This window comes from Monodon monoceros, unplaced genomic scaffold (assembly GCF_005190385.1).
Source record: "Monodon monoceros isolate NGI ecotype Baffin Bay Population unplaced genomic scaffold, NGI_Narwhal_1 Super_Scaffold_20, whole genome shotgun sequence".
Classification (NCBI taxonomy): Eukaryota; Metazoa; Chordata; class Mammalia; order Artiodactyla; family Monodontidae; genus Monodon; species Monodon monoceros.
In genome coordinates, this window is record NW_021703777.1 from 34984529 (window position 1) to 34999093 (window position 14565).

Consider the following 14565-nt stretch of genomic DNA (forward strand, 5'->3'; position numbering starts at 1 on the left):
CTGGTTGATGCATCCCAGCCCCTCACCCCAATTTAGGATTCCTTTGATTGGCCGGCCTAGCTCTAGGCGCCCCCCTAGAGGTTGTGGGTGTGACAGCACCGCAGCCCAAGTTTCCCTTTGCCCAAACGTGCCACCTTCTGTCAAGGAGTGTTAAGAGCATGCGCTATGGGGTCAGACCTACCAGGTTGTCACTCATTAGCAGTGTGCTCTTAGATAACTTATTTCTCAAAATTTTATCTAGTACTTCTGTAAAATGGGTATTATAATAATGTTTGTTATGACAATAAATGTGATTATGTATGCAAAGCCCTTTGCACAGTATCTGAAATACAGGAAATGCTCAGTAATACTATGTTGGTTATTATCTGACTTAAAATCCTACCACAGTAGCGATATATATCTTTTATATTGGAGCAGATGTATGTATGTGAAGGGGTCAAATTATTATTTTAAATCTTGGAGATTCAGAGCTGAAAGGAAATACAGAGATGGCTCCAAAATTACAGAAATAAGCTCAACTCACTTATTTCCTTACAATGAAGAAATGGGAGGTTCAGAGAACTGCAACAGTAGTGATAATTTATTGAGGGTCTTCTGTATGTCAAACCCACTAATATACACCATTTCTTTCAAACTCCGCAATAACCTTGTAAGTGACATAGACACTACTGTTGCCATTTTAGAGAAGACAAAATGTCAGAGGTTAAGAAATGTGTTTAAAGTGGTGACAGCTAGCAACTGACAGAGGGGGATGCAAACTGAGAGCCGTCTGATTCCTATGCCCATGGGCTCTGCAATACATCACACACTGCTTTTTTCCTTAGAGTCGTGAAGCCAGGGTTAAAATGCCAGAAACTTGATTCAAAGTGTGATTCAACTTTCCCATGTAGCCTCCTCTCCAAAATGAGACACGGCGGCCGTAAAAGCCAGTAGGACACAATTTGCTCAAGACCAAACTGAAACAAGAGGCAGGCTAATCCAGGGGTCCCCAACCCCCGGGCCAGTACTGGTCCGTGGCCTGTTAGGAACCGGGCTGCACAGCAGGAGGTGAGCAGCCCGCCAGCAGCCAGCGTACAAATCTTCATCTGTATTTACAGCCACTCCCCATCGCTCACATTACCTCCTGAGCTCCTCCTCCTGTCAGATCAGCATCGGCATCAGATTGTTATAGAAGCGCGAACCCTACTGTGAACTGTGCATGCAAGGGATCTAGGTTGTGTGCTCCCTACGAGAATCCAATGCCTGATGATCTGAGGTGGAGCTGAGGCAGTGATGCCAGCACTGGGGAGCAGCTGCAAATACAGATTATCATTAGCAGAGAGGTTTGACTGCACAGAGACCATAATAAATCAATTGCTTGCAGACTCATATCAAAATCTTATCAGTGAGTGGCAAGTGAAAACAAGCTCAGGGCTCCCACTGATTCTGAATTATTTTAAGTTGTATAATTATTTCATTATATATTTACAATGTAATAATAATAGAAATAAAGTGCACAATAAATATAATGAGCTTCAATCATCCTGAAACCATCCCCCTACCCCCACCACCATTCTGTGGAAAAATTTTCTTCCACGAAACCGGTCCCTGGTGCCAAAAAGGTTGGGGACCGCTGGGCTAACCCATTACATCACTATGTAATATTATGCTACCCTGTCTCATAACTCATCAACAGCTGACATTATAAATACATGGGTCCTCATGCTGTCTATAAGGGATGATAATAAAAACCAGGAATCATATGCCAGAGTCCATAAGGGATGGGAGGGGAACTGAAAGTATACACACCATTCACCTCAACCCCAGTCATCACTGCTTTCAGTCAACAAGGTGTAGAGCCAAGCAAAGCAAGCAGCAGAGTTGCTTTACAATGCATTTTCATGGATATAACCTTGAACTCTGCTCACACCTGGTGGTTCCCTTGGCAGGATTTCTAAGACTTCTGACCTCTCTTTTTTGTACAATAATCTGAACAAGCCAGGAACATTTTTATAAGCCTAAACAAAACAAAACAAGATGTTTCAAATTGGAGAGACAAAGGCTGGCGGGGGTGTGGGGGGAGTACATTCAAATTCTCTGAAATCATGGAGTTATGAATCTAGCTACTGACAAACCTTGGCAAACAGTTTTATGGTATAGCTATTAAAGCTTCAAAGAAAGAAAAGACAAAGACGTATCTGACATGCTAAGTTTTTTAAGACTGTCACCCTAATAGATTATATTTTAAGAAAAGCTTTAAAGATTTTTAGATAAATCTTTAATTGACAGATTCATGGAGCGTTTCATGGAAAATTAGTGTTTGGAAGTGATCAGGAAACGTAATGACACACTTTTCTTGGTGCCACTGTCAGAAGCAGCTAGCATTGCTCCAAGTTCATTAGATCCTCAACATGTTTGTTGACAATGGATGTGCTTGGAGCCACACTAATACAGAAATTCATGTTTTCATAAGGTGAACACAGGCTTTTTCTTTTTCTGATTAAAGTCTTCATATTTCCACTTACAACGGAAAATTCAACTAAGTTGGTAATAAATGTGGTTCTATGTTTAAATGTGAACACTCTATATTAACTAAACAAATTTTATCACAGGTATAATTCTTTCCTCTTGATTATTGACTGTTCTGGCAAGAGCTCATGCCTACCTTTTAAATTTCTGAGAAACAGCCACTATACCCCATCGCCCCCTTCCATCTCCTCCTCCTCCTGTCCCAGCACCTCAGCTGTCCACCCAACTCCCCCATGCCCATTTCCTCAATTCCTTTTATTTGGTATCAAAACCACAATTTATTTCTCAGTTGTTTTAAAGTAGGCATTTTTTCTTTGACTTTCTTTTTGGTCCAGTGCTATCTGTTTTATCTTTATCTTGTGCCCTGCCCATATTAGGGACAGAAGAGTATAAAACTTTAAATTTCACCAATCCTTGTGAGACTTTTTCCTTGATTATTAAGGTAGCTTTTTCTTGTAGAACAGTTTTCCATGACTTCAGTTGTTGAACTTAACAGACTTGCCTTGTAGGTTTCTTTGGCAACAAATTTTAAATATTGATTTATGAAGTTAGAAAATGCAAATTTTATAAAAGAATACAAAAAGTGAACAGGCAACTTTCTTAGTAGCAAACTAAATAGATAAAAATCAAGGACAATGTGAATCAAATAATATACAAACTTTTATTCAAAGTTAATTCAAGAAAGACATATTTTGGTCATTTTTAAAGTAAGATTAATTGAAGATCTCAGAAAAATTCTATCTGATCAACACAGATGGCTACTCACAGAAAGTTGTCTTTTCTGTTAATAGCAGCTAAATTTATACGCACAGAAAAAATTCTTAAGACCATGCAAATTCAGTTGAATTCCATACATTCATTATATTCATCAAAAACCTGCAGTAATGTTCATGCCAAACTGTTAAGAAAAAAATTTGAAATACACACCAAAACATGACCAAGATTAAACCAAAGAAAATAATAAATAAGCATAATTTATATTTTATTTTAAAAAGTTTGGCATCACACATGTATTCAAGTGTGTTACACCAGTTCATTCCTCAGAAGTGGCATTTTAAAGTGTTAAGCATTGTTAAATATCAAAAAATACAACTCTGTTTTACAATGTAGTACTGGCATAATTCAAAGTACTGTGCCAATTATAAATAGTATAATCAAGTTTCAAACATCTTTTCAAACATATTTAAAGGAAAGCAAATAGACACACATTTATATGCACACAATTTATTATACTCATGTAATCAAACATATTTTATAAAAGCAAACAGTTTTATCCCTCAACTAGTTTGTATACTTACACAGAGTTTAATACCTGTTCAAAGATTTTCAGTTCCTGTGTATACAGATTTTCAGGAGAAGGAATAAAGATGAAACTTAATTTTACAAGAACACATATTTATCCCCCTTCACAAAATAATCCAGTCATTCAAGATTGGTAACTAGTCTTTGTGAAAGCAACTATTGTCCAAAGACTACAGAATAATACTGCAGTCCAAGTTTCTTATTAAAATTCAGTCAGCTGCTGCTCACTGCAGAAAAGCTTACACGGTGCATCTACCAAAAATAATCTTCAATATCTGAGGCCTATAAAGGCAGATGATCTTATCTTCTGCGGAGACTTAAAGTGCAGCTACAAGTGGAGAAGTGCTAGACTCTCAGTCACTTCAGAAGTACTTGTTGAAGTCTGCTTCTTCTCATGTGTAAATGTGCTGAAAATGTCCTTCAGGCTCATAATGGTTTATCAATAACTGTGACCCCTGAACAAAGAAACGAAGAAATAAAACAGAAGTCACAGGAAGCATTCTGTATCTCTGAGAAAATACTGAAGTTTTTATATTATTACTTAAGAGGGACTGAACAGATCATGATGTTTCAAAATCTCTTTCTTAGAAACTTTAGTATTACTATCATTTTAATCTAAATGACAATGAAATCTTTGTTTAAAAATTAGGGACCAAAACTACCTAAGACTATTTAATCCAGAGCTCGTCTTTTGCTCTTCACAGTTACAATTAAGGGAAAATAATTTTACTCAAGAAATACTAAGATCCACTTAATACTCAAAGGGGCACAAACAGACTTTTAAGAGTGATGAATATTTTCATTACCTTGATTGTGGTGGTTTTGTGGTTATATACATATGTCAAAACTAATAAAACTGTACACTTTAAATATATGCTATTTATTCTATGTCAGATATATCTCAATAAAGCCATTTTAAAAAATTTCACGTAATTTTGAGGAATGCTATCCTGGGATCCTACTCTATATATCAATAGTTCTATTAGGTGTTGTTTTAGATGACAAGTAACAGTGATGGTTAATTAGTATAAATTTCTTTTTTCCCCACTGTTAAATCTATATTAGAATGTTACTGAAACATTCTAATATTTAAAGCAATATAAATATCATCAGAATAAACTACATGCAACATATACTTTTAAAGACTCATCATTATATTTATTAAAGAGTATTACCATTTCTCTTACGAAGAGAATGGACCAAACTGATATTTTATAATTCAATCAGTGCTGTGCTTAAGTAAGAAAATTACTCTGTAGCCTCACTGTAATAGTATCACATGGAGCCCTGCCAGGGGAGATGTTATAGGGCTCATATCTTTTGGATATTTGAGTAATTAAAGCCTTGCTACATTGTGAATTCCATGACACTGCATACAGATGTAGCCATATTAAATTTTATGATGCCACACTGGAAAGATTTGTAATTTTGAATACAAGTGGCTACAGAATGACAAAAGGATACTAGTGCTTTATTTCAGAATATACATATCTGATATTAATTATTTTGAGAATAAGAAATAAGATATACTTTGAGAAAAGACTTCCTTCTTATATAGGAGAAAAACATTTTTTTTTTTGCGGTACGCGGGCCTCTCACTGTTGTGGCCTCTCCCGTTACGGAGCACAGGCTCCGGACGCACAGGCTCAGCGGCCATGGCTCACGGGCCCAGCCGCTCCGCGGCATGTGGGATCTTCCCAGACCGGGGCACAAACCTGTGTCCCCTGCATCGGCAGGCGGACTCTCAACCACTGTGCCACCAGGGAAGCCCCGAGAAAAACATTCTTAATGTAAAAATCATAATGATGTAATCCTTTCGTATTATAATAGAAGACTATAAGAAAACTGAACAATTATTACCTGCGTAACTTCTCCCTGTGCTCATACAAGATGACACAACTGTCCATTTATCAGTTGTTGGGTTATAATATTCTACTGATGCCAAGTTACAGGAACCATCATCCCCTCCAACTACATATAACAGACCGTTAACTGCACAAACTCCTTTAAAAAAAGTACACAGAGAGAAAACAATTATTTTAAAAATTTGGATGAATATAAGTATCCCTGAACGTGTCTGGTGAGGTGATCCAGAGACACGTACTTCCTGGAAAGAGGCAAGGAGAGAAGATGGGGGAACCCGAAAAGAATTCCTTTATATCTGAGAATCTAATACTAACTGTAAGCTCCTACTCATGTTACTTATGCAGTAGATGCTTTATATATGCATTATTTCATTTAACCTTCACAATAACCTTACTTTACAGGTTAGAAGCTATTTTAATTCCCATTTTGTTAAAAACAATAGAAAATTAAAGGTCAAAGAACTCTCCCAAAGTCAGCTTCTAAGGAAATCCTAAGGAAAAAGGAAAAATAAATATATATATTAGTAGAAAGTAAAAATGATTCTGAATTTTAATTATTATACTGACTGGTCAACTATTTTATCTCCTTTAAAAGGGAAAACAGTATTATTTATTTAATTATTATGAGAATAAAATTTTTTTTGGATTTTTGCAAAATTCAAAACATCTAGAAAAGTATAAAGAAAAAAAGTCCACCACTAATCCTATACCGCTTAGAATCCTGATCATCGAAATTCTGGCTCTTTTCTACATGTATATACTCAGACACTCCTTTTTTTAACCCCAAAGTAGCTCATACTACACATGCTACTTTTTACTCACTCCCACCAAACAATATATACCTTGGACATTTCCCCAAGTTAATAAATACAGATCTACATAATTTTTAATGGCTGCATAGTATTCCATGTATGATAATACCATAATTTGTCTTTTACTGATGGATTTTAAGTTATTTTCAGCTTTTTTGCTCTTATCAATAATGTTACAATGAACAAGGATCTCTTGCACATTTTGCATACTTGTGCAATAATTTTCTTAATATAAATGTTTACAAAGAAAACTGCTGAGTGAAAAGATAAACACATTTTAAAAGCTCTTTATTTCAATTTATTTTTTAAAAGCATATTTAATAATTTTAAACACGATTCAGAGCTTTTATGAACTGGTACTACAGGGCATCAAAACATCCAGAAGGGTGCTGCCCGCACACTGGTCTCTTTACAGACAGTTTCGCTAACACAATTAATAGGTGCTTGTAGATTTTTAATGTAACAAAATAATGAGCCCAAATCTCTACACAGCATTTAAAAGCAATAGTATCTTCTGTGCAAATGGAGTGGATCCCCTTTACTCAAACTCTGTTGTGCTACTATGATAGTCTCTCGACAGGAAGCAAACTCATATCATTTTAAAGTAGTTCAAATACCTGAAAAGCAAGAGCAGGATGACAATAGCTCTACATACACAAAGTATCTCCTTATTCTTCTGGCTAGAAGAAATGAGCTAATTTTGATTTGAAAACAATAAAACAAGGGTAGAGAAAAAATAAGATTAGAATAATCTTTAGGAAAATAATAACAAAAGTTCAAATTGCAAATGAATTTCCTAATCCAGGAAGCACATGCACGTATGCTTTTCTAACTTCATATGTGCTGGGCCCCAGATTTGTGGGTCTTACTATTAATAGTTCTGGACTATCCATAGCTGAGAGAGTTTTAGTACTTCACCAAGTACCAGTTGTACCAGTTGGATGAGGTAAAAGGTCAAGTAAATTAATTTTATATTTTGCTCTGTTGAGCAAGTTCTTGCAGTCCCATATACTTATCTCCCTTAGTGATCACATTTAAATTAAAGAGAAATTAAGAAGAACATTTCTGGGGGGATGGAGGGTGCATCTTGCAACATCATCCAGTGGTATACAGTGAGTTTGAGAATCATCAGGAACTTATTTTGGATTATGGGAACTGGCATGAAGACAATGGCATTTTTAAAAAAATGAGAATTTCCCAAAAACACTACCCAGGTACCCTGAATCTATTTTCCATTTCTATTTCCCTTCTACAGATCTTCTTTTTAAGTAGGTAGTTCTGTACCTACTTAAAGAGATCTTGAAGACCTCAGCTTTCTTAAAATTATTGTTGTTGTTATTTTAGCTTTTCCATTTTCTAGAAACCCTGAACTGTATTAAATTGAGGTTGCTTCTTCAGGCTTCCCCTCCAGATTCAGATAAACAACTAGCTTTTTTATCTGGTATAAATATTTACTCAACTAGACTAAATTCCCTGAGAACTGGGCTCCAGAATGTGATACAGGTAGACACTCAAAAATGTCTGTGGTAAGAATGAATGAATTCAAGTATCAAATAAAGAGGGTTCTTCCTCTAATTAAGTCTCTACATTCATCACCAAAAAGTAAACTTTGACAGATATTATAAGTTAACAGAAGGATCACATCAACCTGTTATGTCCAGACACTATACTAGGCATTCACTATATAGGATTATTACAAAAGTTTCTGCCTTTAAAGAGCAAGTCTATTAGGGAACTCAGATCAGTAAAAGAACAATGGAAATACACAGTGATACTCTGAATACAATTCAGTATAAATTTTGTAATCATAAACTAGATAGATACCTGCATTTCTTCTACACATGTTCATATCTGCAACCTGTCTCCATGTGTTGGTGGCGGGATCATACACTTCAACACTTTTTCGTACTAAAGGGCCATCATGACCCCCGACAGCATACAATAAGTTGTTTAGCACACCAACACCTGTAAAACACAAAGAACCAAACAATAGTAGAGTAAAAGGGACAAGAAATTTATAATATACTAGGGTTTCTTCAAATGACTTGTAAATAAAACTTCTGAAATGATTATTCATATTAAAAGTCAATATTAAAGCATACAGCCTAAGAAGTAGAAACAAATAGAATTACAAATGAGAATCTCAGAACTATTGTTCTAAAAAAGCATGTCAAATACAATAAAAATAATACGGAGGTGAAACACAGAGAGGGAAGTCCTTTACACGAATCTTTTGAAAACAACTTTCGTGATAAAAGCAAACCAATATTAGAGCATAAAATCTGTAAGCAATGGATATGGAGTTGACTATTAAGCAAGTTCTCCAATAAGCACTAAAAACAAAAACCTAAAAGTAATGCCAAACAATATAAATAATTAAACAAAACAGAAGCCTTTAATATAACACTTTAGAAATTTTACAAAGTGAAATTTAAGTGCAGCTACCTACCAACTCTACCTGCATAATGCAAAAGACATTTTAAGTGTCACTAGAATCAGCATATATTTTCTGATAATATAAAGAGATGCCATCATTTCACTTGTTTAATTCTTTTCCATCATTTCCATGCTTCAATTACTAAATGAGGTTCCTATTCACCTGCTCCACTCCGTCTGGTACTCATTTCTGCTATATAGGTCCACTCGTTTGCTGTGGCGCTGTAGCATTCTACTGTGCTGAGACACTGACGTGAAGCTCCATCATAACCCCCGACAGCATAAAGCAGACCTAAACATGGAATCACAGAGAAAGCCAAATTCATAAAAAGCTATTTTTTCAAGTCAGGAAATAATATATTTTCCTCCTTGGTAGCAGAGTTTACCTTTAAAGTATTAGGAACTATTTAAAATCTTGCCTAATGGTGATAGGTGGACTTACCAAATCATATTATTAAGATCTGCAGAATATATATGATATTAATTTAACACTTTCATCAATAATCTGACTGATAGAACAAGAAAGTACACTCAGTATACCTTTGGATAAACACTATTTGGTAAGTGAACATCCTGGAAAACCAAATTAAATATCAAAGTTATCTTAGTAAATTGAAAAAAAAGCTGAATCAAGAGTCAGTACCAGTATACAATGGAATATTATTTGGCAATAAAAAGAAATGAAGTACTGGTAAAATGCTACAGCATGAACAGACTTGAACATTATGCCAAGTCAAAGAAGCCAGTCACAAAGGACCACATATTGCAATGTATGATTTCATTAATATGAAATGTCTGTAAGTGGAAAATCTATAGAGAGACAGAAAAGTAGATAGTGTTTGCTGAGGGCTGGGAGGATGGGGATGATAGCCAAGGGGAGTAGGACTGCTTTGGGGGGTAATAAAAATGTTCTAAAATGAATTGTTATGACAGATGCACACTGGATTGTATACTTTAAATGCATGAATTGTATGGTATGTGAATTCTATCTCAGTAAAGCTGGTAAAAGAAAAGTTGGTGCAGAGGATTATACCCACCATGGGGAGGGGGTGGGAACCCACAAATTCGCCCAACCAAGTAAAAAAAAAAAATCATACTAATTAAACTCTTTTGGGGGACAAAGTAGGATATAAATAAATAACTGTAGCAACCCATCCCTTAAATGTTAAACAGCCCTTCTCCAGATGTAAAATTTCATACCATGCCATCTGGTTTGTTCCCCAGATGACTGTATTAAAGTCAGTTAGTAATATTACACAGGTGACACAGAGAGAGGGAGAAGGAGGGGGACAGAGAGAGAGGGAGGGGGACCAGAGGGCAGGCATGCCTTATTTTAAAAAGGGATAACTAGCGTTTTCCAGTAGCCACTATTTCCCTTTTAAATGGCCCTTTGGTTGCCCATTTAGAAAACCAGAGTCCGGGTTACAGGAAGAACCACTCACAACCACCGGGAAGCCGACCCACCTCCAACTACGGCAACACCCACGCTGCTCCTCCTCGTGTTCATGGGGGCCACGTGGAACCACTCGTTAGACTTGATGTTGTAAGCCTCCACCGAGGACAGCCCTGTAATAAAGCACAACGCACTGCACCTCAGGTTCCTTATATGTATTAGTAGGGTAAATACTTCAGCTGCATTAAAGTGGGCCAAAATCCAATTATGTGTCGAAGAGGAAGAGCGAGCTCCTACACAAGCTACTGACATTTACTGGCTTTTTAAACTTGGGAAGATGACTGACACTGAAGCATGAGAAAGAAAATTTACATACTGAGCACTCTTAACATCATTTAAAGGAATTCTGGATGGAAATTTTAAACTTATCTTCACAATACCTGTTAAAACATTCAAATGCCTCCTAATTTTGCTAGGCCTTGTTCCATAAATGTGATCGCTATGTTAATTCTAACAGCAATGAAGGAAAGATAAAAGAAAATTGCCTGTACTCCCGTCAAAGCCTCCTACGGCATATAACAGTCCGTTCAACACAGCAGCCCCCAGGGTGCTTCTCCGGTCTCGCATGTTAGCAACACTGGTCCACTGATCTTTCACGGGGTCATAGGAATCCACAGTGCGGACCCTTAAGGAGCCATTAAAGCCACCGACAGCAAAAACGAGTCCAGCCATGTAGACCATCCCTGAAAAAGAAATACAGCAGTTAATGATGCATGTGCAACCCAACCGCTACCAACATCTAAAGACTGCATTCCAAACAGTCTACAGCTGTTGTCAGAACAGAAGTCCCCCTCAGGAGAAGCCTGGCTGAATAGGTCCTAAGAAACGCTATTCATTAGCGAGAATATAGAATGAGTAGACTGTGCTCCTTACTACTACTGAAAAATGCAATGGCATGGGCTGAGGTACTATTTTGACTCTTGGCTTCTTCAAAGACTTACTTACAGACGTAAACAATGAGCCAATATTTTCCAACTACTTGAACCTGTATACATCTCCCATGGCTTTCAATTTTGGACCTTCTACTCAAAAATACCAGACCAAGTGCTCTTCAAAAGAATCAAGGGCATGAAAGATAAGGAAAGACTACGGAACTGTCACAGATCAGAAGAGACTAAGAAAACATGACAACTAAATGCAATATAACAAGGGAGGATCAAGATGGCAGAGTAGGAGGACATGGAGCTCACCTCACCCACAAACGCATCAAACATACATCTACATATGGAACAATTCTCACAGAAAACCAACTGGAAACTGGCAGAAGATCTCTTTTACAACCAAAGCTGCAAGAAAGATCTCCACGTAACCCAGCAGGATTGGGGGAAAAAGGCATTCAGAACAGGACTGGCACCCCTGGGAGGGATCTGTGAAGGAGGGAAGGTCCACACAGGCAGGACCTCACCCTGGGGAGCCCCTCTGCCTGCTACGAAGTCTGCCAGGACAGATAGAGGGACTGGAGGTGTTACAGACCTGGGTTCTTGGACTCTTTAAGCAACAGAAATTGATAAGAGGCCAGATGAGGAATTCAGGCAAGGCTTTATTGGGACTTGTGCTTAGCATGAGGGAGCAAAAACAAGTAACAGGTTCCCTTTCTTGCTCCCTGAAGAGAGGGGAGCTGTTTCCTTAAATGGGGTGAGAGTGGGGGCACATAGGTGGCTCGGGCTGGCGGCGTGGCTTAAGTGGTCTGCCCACCCCTTGGTGGTGGTGGGTGCAGGGATCATGCCCAGTACCCTGCTTTTGCTCCTAGCACTTCAGAAGTGGCAGCTGGGTTTTGGCCTTATTATTCATAATTACCCTGACTACACGTGTGCACAGTTATTTTTAGTCCCTTAGAGTTCCTTTGTATTCTGTTGCTCAAGGAGATGTTTGTCCAGGTGCAAGCACTGCAGTAAAGGGTCCCAAGTCCCAGGTCCCAGCCTGTCTCAGAGGGGCCTGGTCTCTGCTCTCAAGGAGTGTGTGGGTGCTGGTTTACTAGCAATCAGAGCAGAGCTGATAGCTGTAACCTCACCACGCTTCCCAGTCTGAAATGCATGATGGGCAGGGATGCTAGTATGCACAGCGGCTAGATGCTGAGTCTTGGGCAGACGGGCCCAGGAAGAGGACTCTGTCTACCTGCATGGAGACAGCTTGGAGGGCCTGGGGTATGGCCTTATCAAACCTCAGAGCCCACTGTCAGCATTCACACCATGGGGGAGGGTCCAGATCCAGTGGACATTTTTGGTGCACACACCACAGAAATGCATGTTTTGGGTGGGAAGCCCCTTGGGAGGAGTATACAGGGGTTCCTTTTCTGTCTGGAGCACTCTAGTTCTGCCCAGCCCACACTGAAGCTTGGAGCCAGATCTAGTGCAGATAGGTCCTGGGAGAGGCCTGCCACAGAGGCAGCCCAGGTCCCAGGTGGCAGCACAACCACCTTGACTCCTGCAGCCACAGCACCCCAGCCCCCAGCACCAGCCCACTCCACACCACACACCATAGCCTAGCACTAGATCTGGGACAAACACAGTGGAGAAAGGGACACGACCTTGGGCTGCTTCTGGGCAGAACTGCAGATGACTGCAGAGGCGGTGCATAGGTTCACTGTGACCACATGGGCCTCACTTGCTTCACTTCACCTCCTTTGCAACAGAGGCCTCACTTCACCTCCTTTGCAACAGAGCAAGGGCAATGGAGCCATATCAAATCTGAGACTCAGGGTTTCTACTCAAACAAATGGGGAGCAGACCTTGCCCCTGACAAGGCTGTGACATCCACAGAGAAAAGAGGAGGCTGTGCCCAATATTCAGGGCAGGCTCTAGACACCACAACTCCAATCACGCCCCCTTATCAAGGGGATAATGGCCAGCACACTCTGAGGAAAGATATGGTTGGCACACAGCCCTTGCACCAAAAAATACTGGACTTACACAGTCTATACAGGGATGCTCCCATATAAAAACAGCCCTTTCAGACCACAATAGACAACTGTTTCTCCTAAATTCATAGAGACAGACAAAGTCAAGTAAAATAAGAAAGCAGGGGAACTACTCCCAATTAAAAGAACAAGAGAAATCCCCTGAAAGAACAAATAATGAAACAGACCTCTCCTATCTACCAGACTTCTAGTTCAAAAAGGAGGTAATAAAGATGCTGAAGGGATTAAAGATTACTGATAGAAATGCAGATCACTATAACAAGGAACTAGAAACTATAAAATGAACCAGCCAAAACTAGACAACTCAATTGCAGAGATAAAAACAAATCCAGAGGCAATGAATTGTAGACTAAATAATGCAGAAGAATGAATAAGTGATCTGGAAGATAGAATGATGGAAATCATCCAATCAGAGCAGCAGACAGAAAGACAAATGAAAAAAACAAACAAACAAAAAAACCCCAAAGTAACATACAAGATCTATGGGATAATATAAAGCATACCTATGCAAAATAGGGGGGTTGCAGAAAGAGAAAAAGGGCTCAAAAATGTATTTGAAGAAAGTATGGCTGAAAACCTCCCAAACTTAAGAAGGAAACAGATATCCAGGTAGAGGAAGCACAGAGGGTCCCAAACAAGATGAACCCAATCACACCCACACCAACACATTTCATATTAAAATGGCAAAAGAGATACTAGGTCAAAAAACAAGCCTCAACAAATTTAAGAGGATAGAAATTATTTCAAGCATTTTTCCTTCCACAACAGTATAAAACTAGAAATCAACCACAAAAAGAAAAATGGGAAAAAACTGAACACATGGAGACTAAACAACATGCTACTAAAAAAACAATGGTCACTGATGCAATCAAATAAGAAATCAGAAAATGCTTTGAGACAAATGACAATGAAAAACACAACCTTACAAAAACTACGGGATGCAGCAAAAGCAGTTCTAAGAGAGAAGGTCATAGCCACACAGGCCTTCCTCAAGAAAAAAACTCAAATAAACAACCTAACCTACCACCTAAAAGAATCAGAACAAGAACAAACAAAACCAAGGTCAGCAGAAGGAAAAATAATAAGGATAAAAGAGGAAATAAAGAAAATGAAGATCAAAAAAACAACAGGAAAGATCAATAAAACCAAGAGCTGGTTTTTAGAAAAGATAAACAAAATTGACAAACCTCTAGCTAGGCTCACCAAGAAGAAAAGAGAGCAGATCCAAATAAACAAAATAAGAAATGAAAGAGGAGAAATAACAACCACAGA

General features: G+C 38.4%; 1 protein-coding gene across 3 annotated transcripts in view; it reads right to left on the minus strand.

Annotated features, from left to right (window-relative positions):
- Positions 1-3146: 3146 nt before the first annotated feature.
- Positions 3147-14565, minus strand: part of KLHL2 (kelch like family member 2) — a 126027-nt gene continuing 114608 nt past the window's right edge. For 2 of the 3 annotated variants that reach the window (XM_029235705.1, XM_029235706.1), the window contains exons 10-15: positions 10862-11059; positions 10388-10489; positions 9087-9215; positions 8312-8452; positions 5671-5814; positions 3152-4265 (exon numbers count right to left, since the gene is read on the minus strand). In XM_029235705.1, coding sequence (XP_029091538.1) covers positions 4237-4265; positions 5671-5814; positions 8312-8452; positions 9087-9215; positions 10388-10489; positions 10862-11059 — 743 coding nt within the window. In that variant the 3' untranslated portion in view covers positions 3152-4236. Of the gene's footprint in view, positions 4266-5670; positions 5815-8311; positions 8453-9086; positions 9216-10387; positions 10490-10861; positions 11060-14565 lie in introns of all 3 variants that reach the window. The other variant, XM_029235707.1, reaches the window with a different exon arrangement.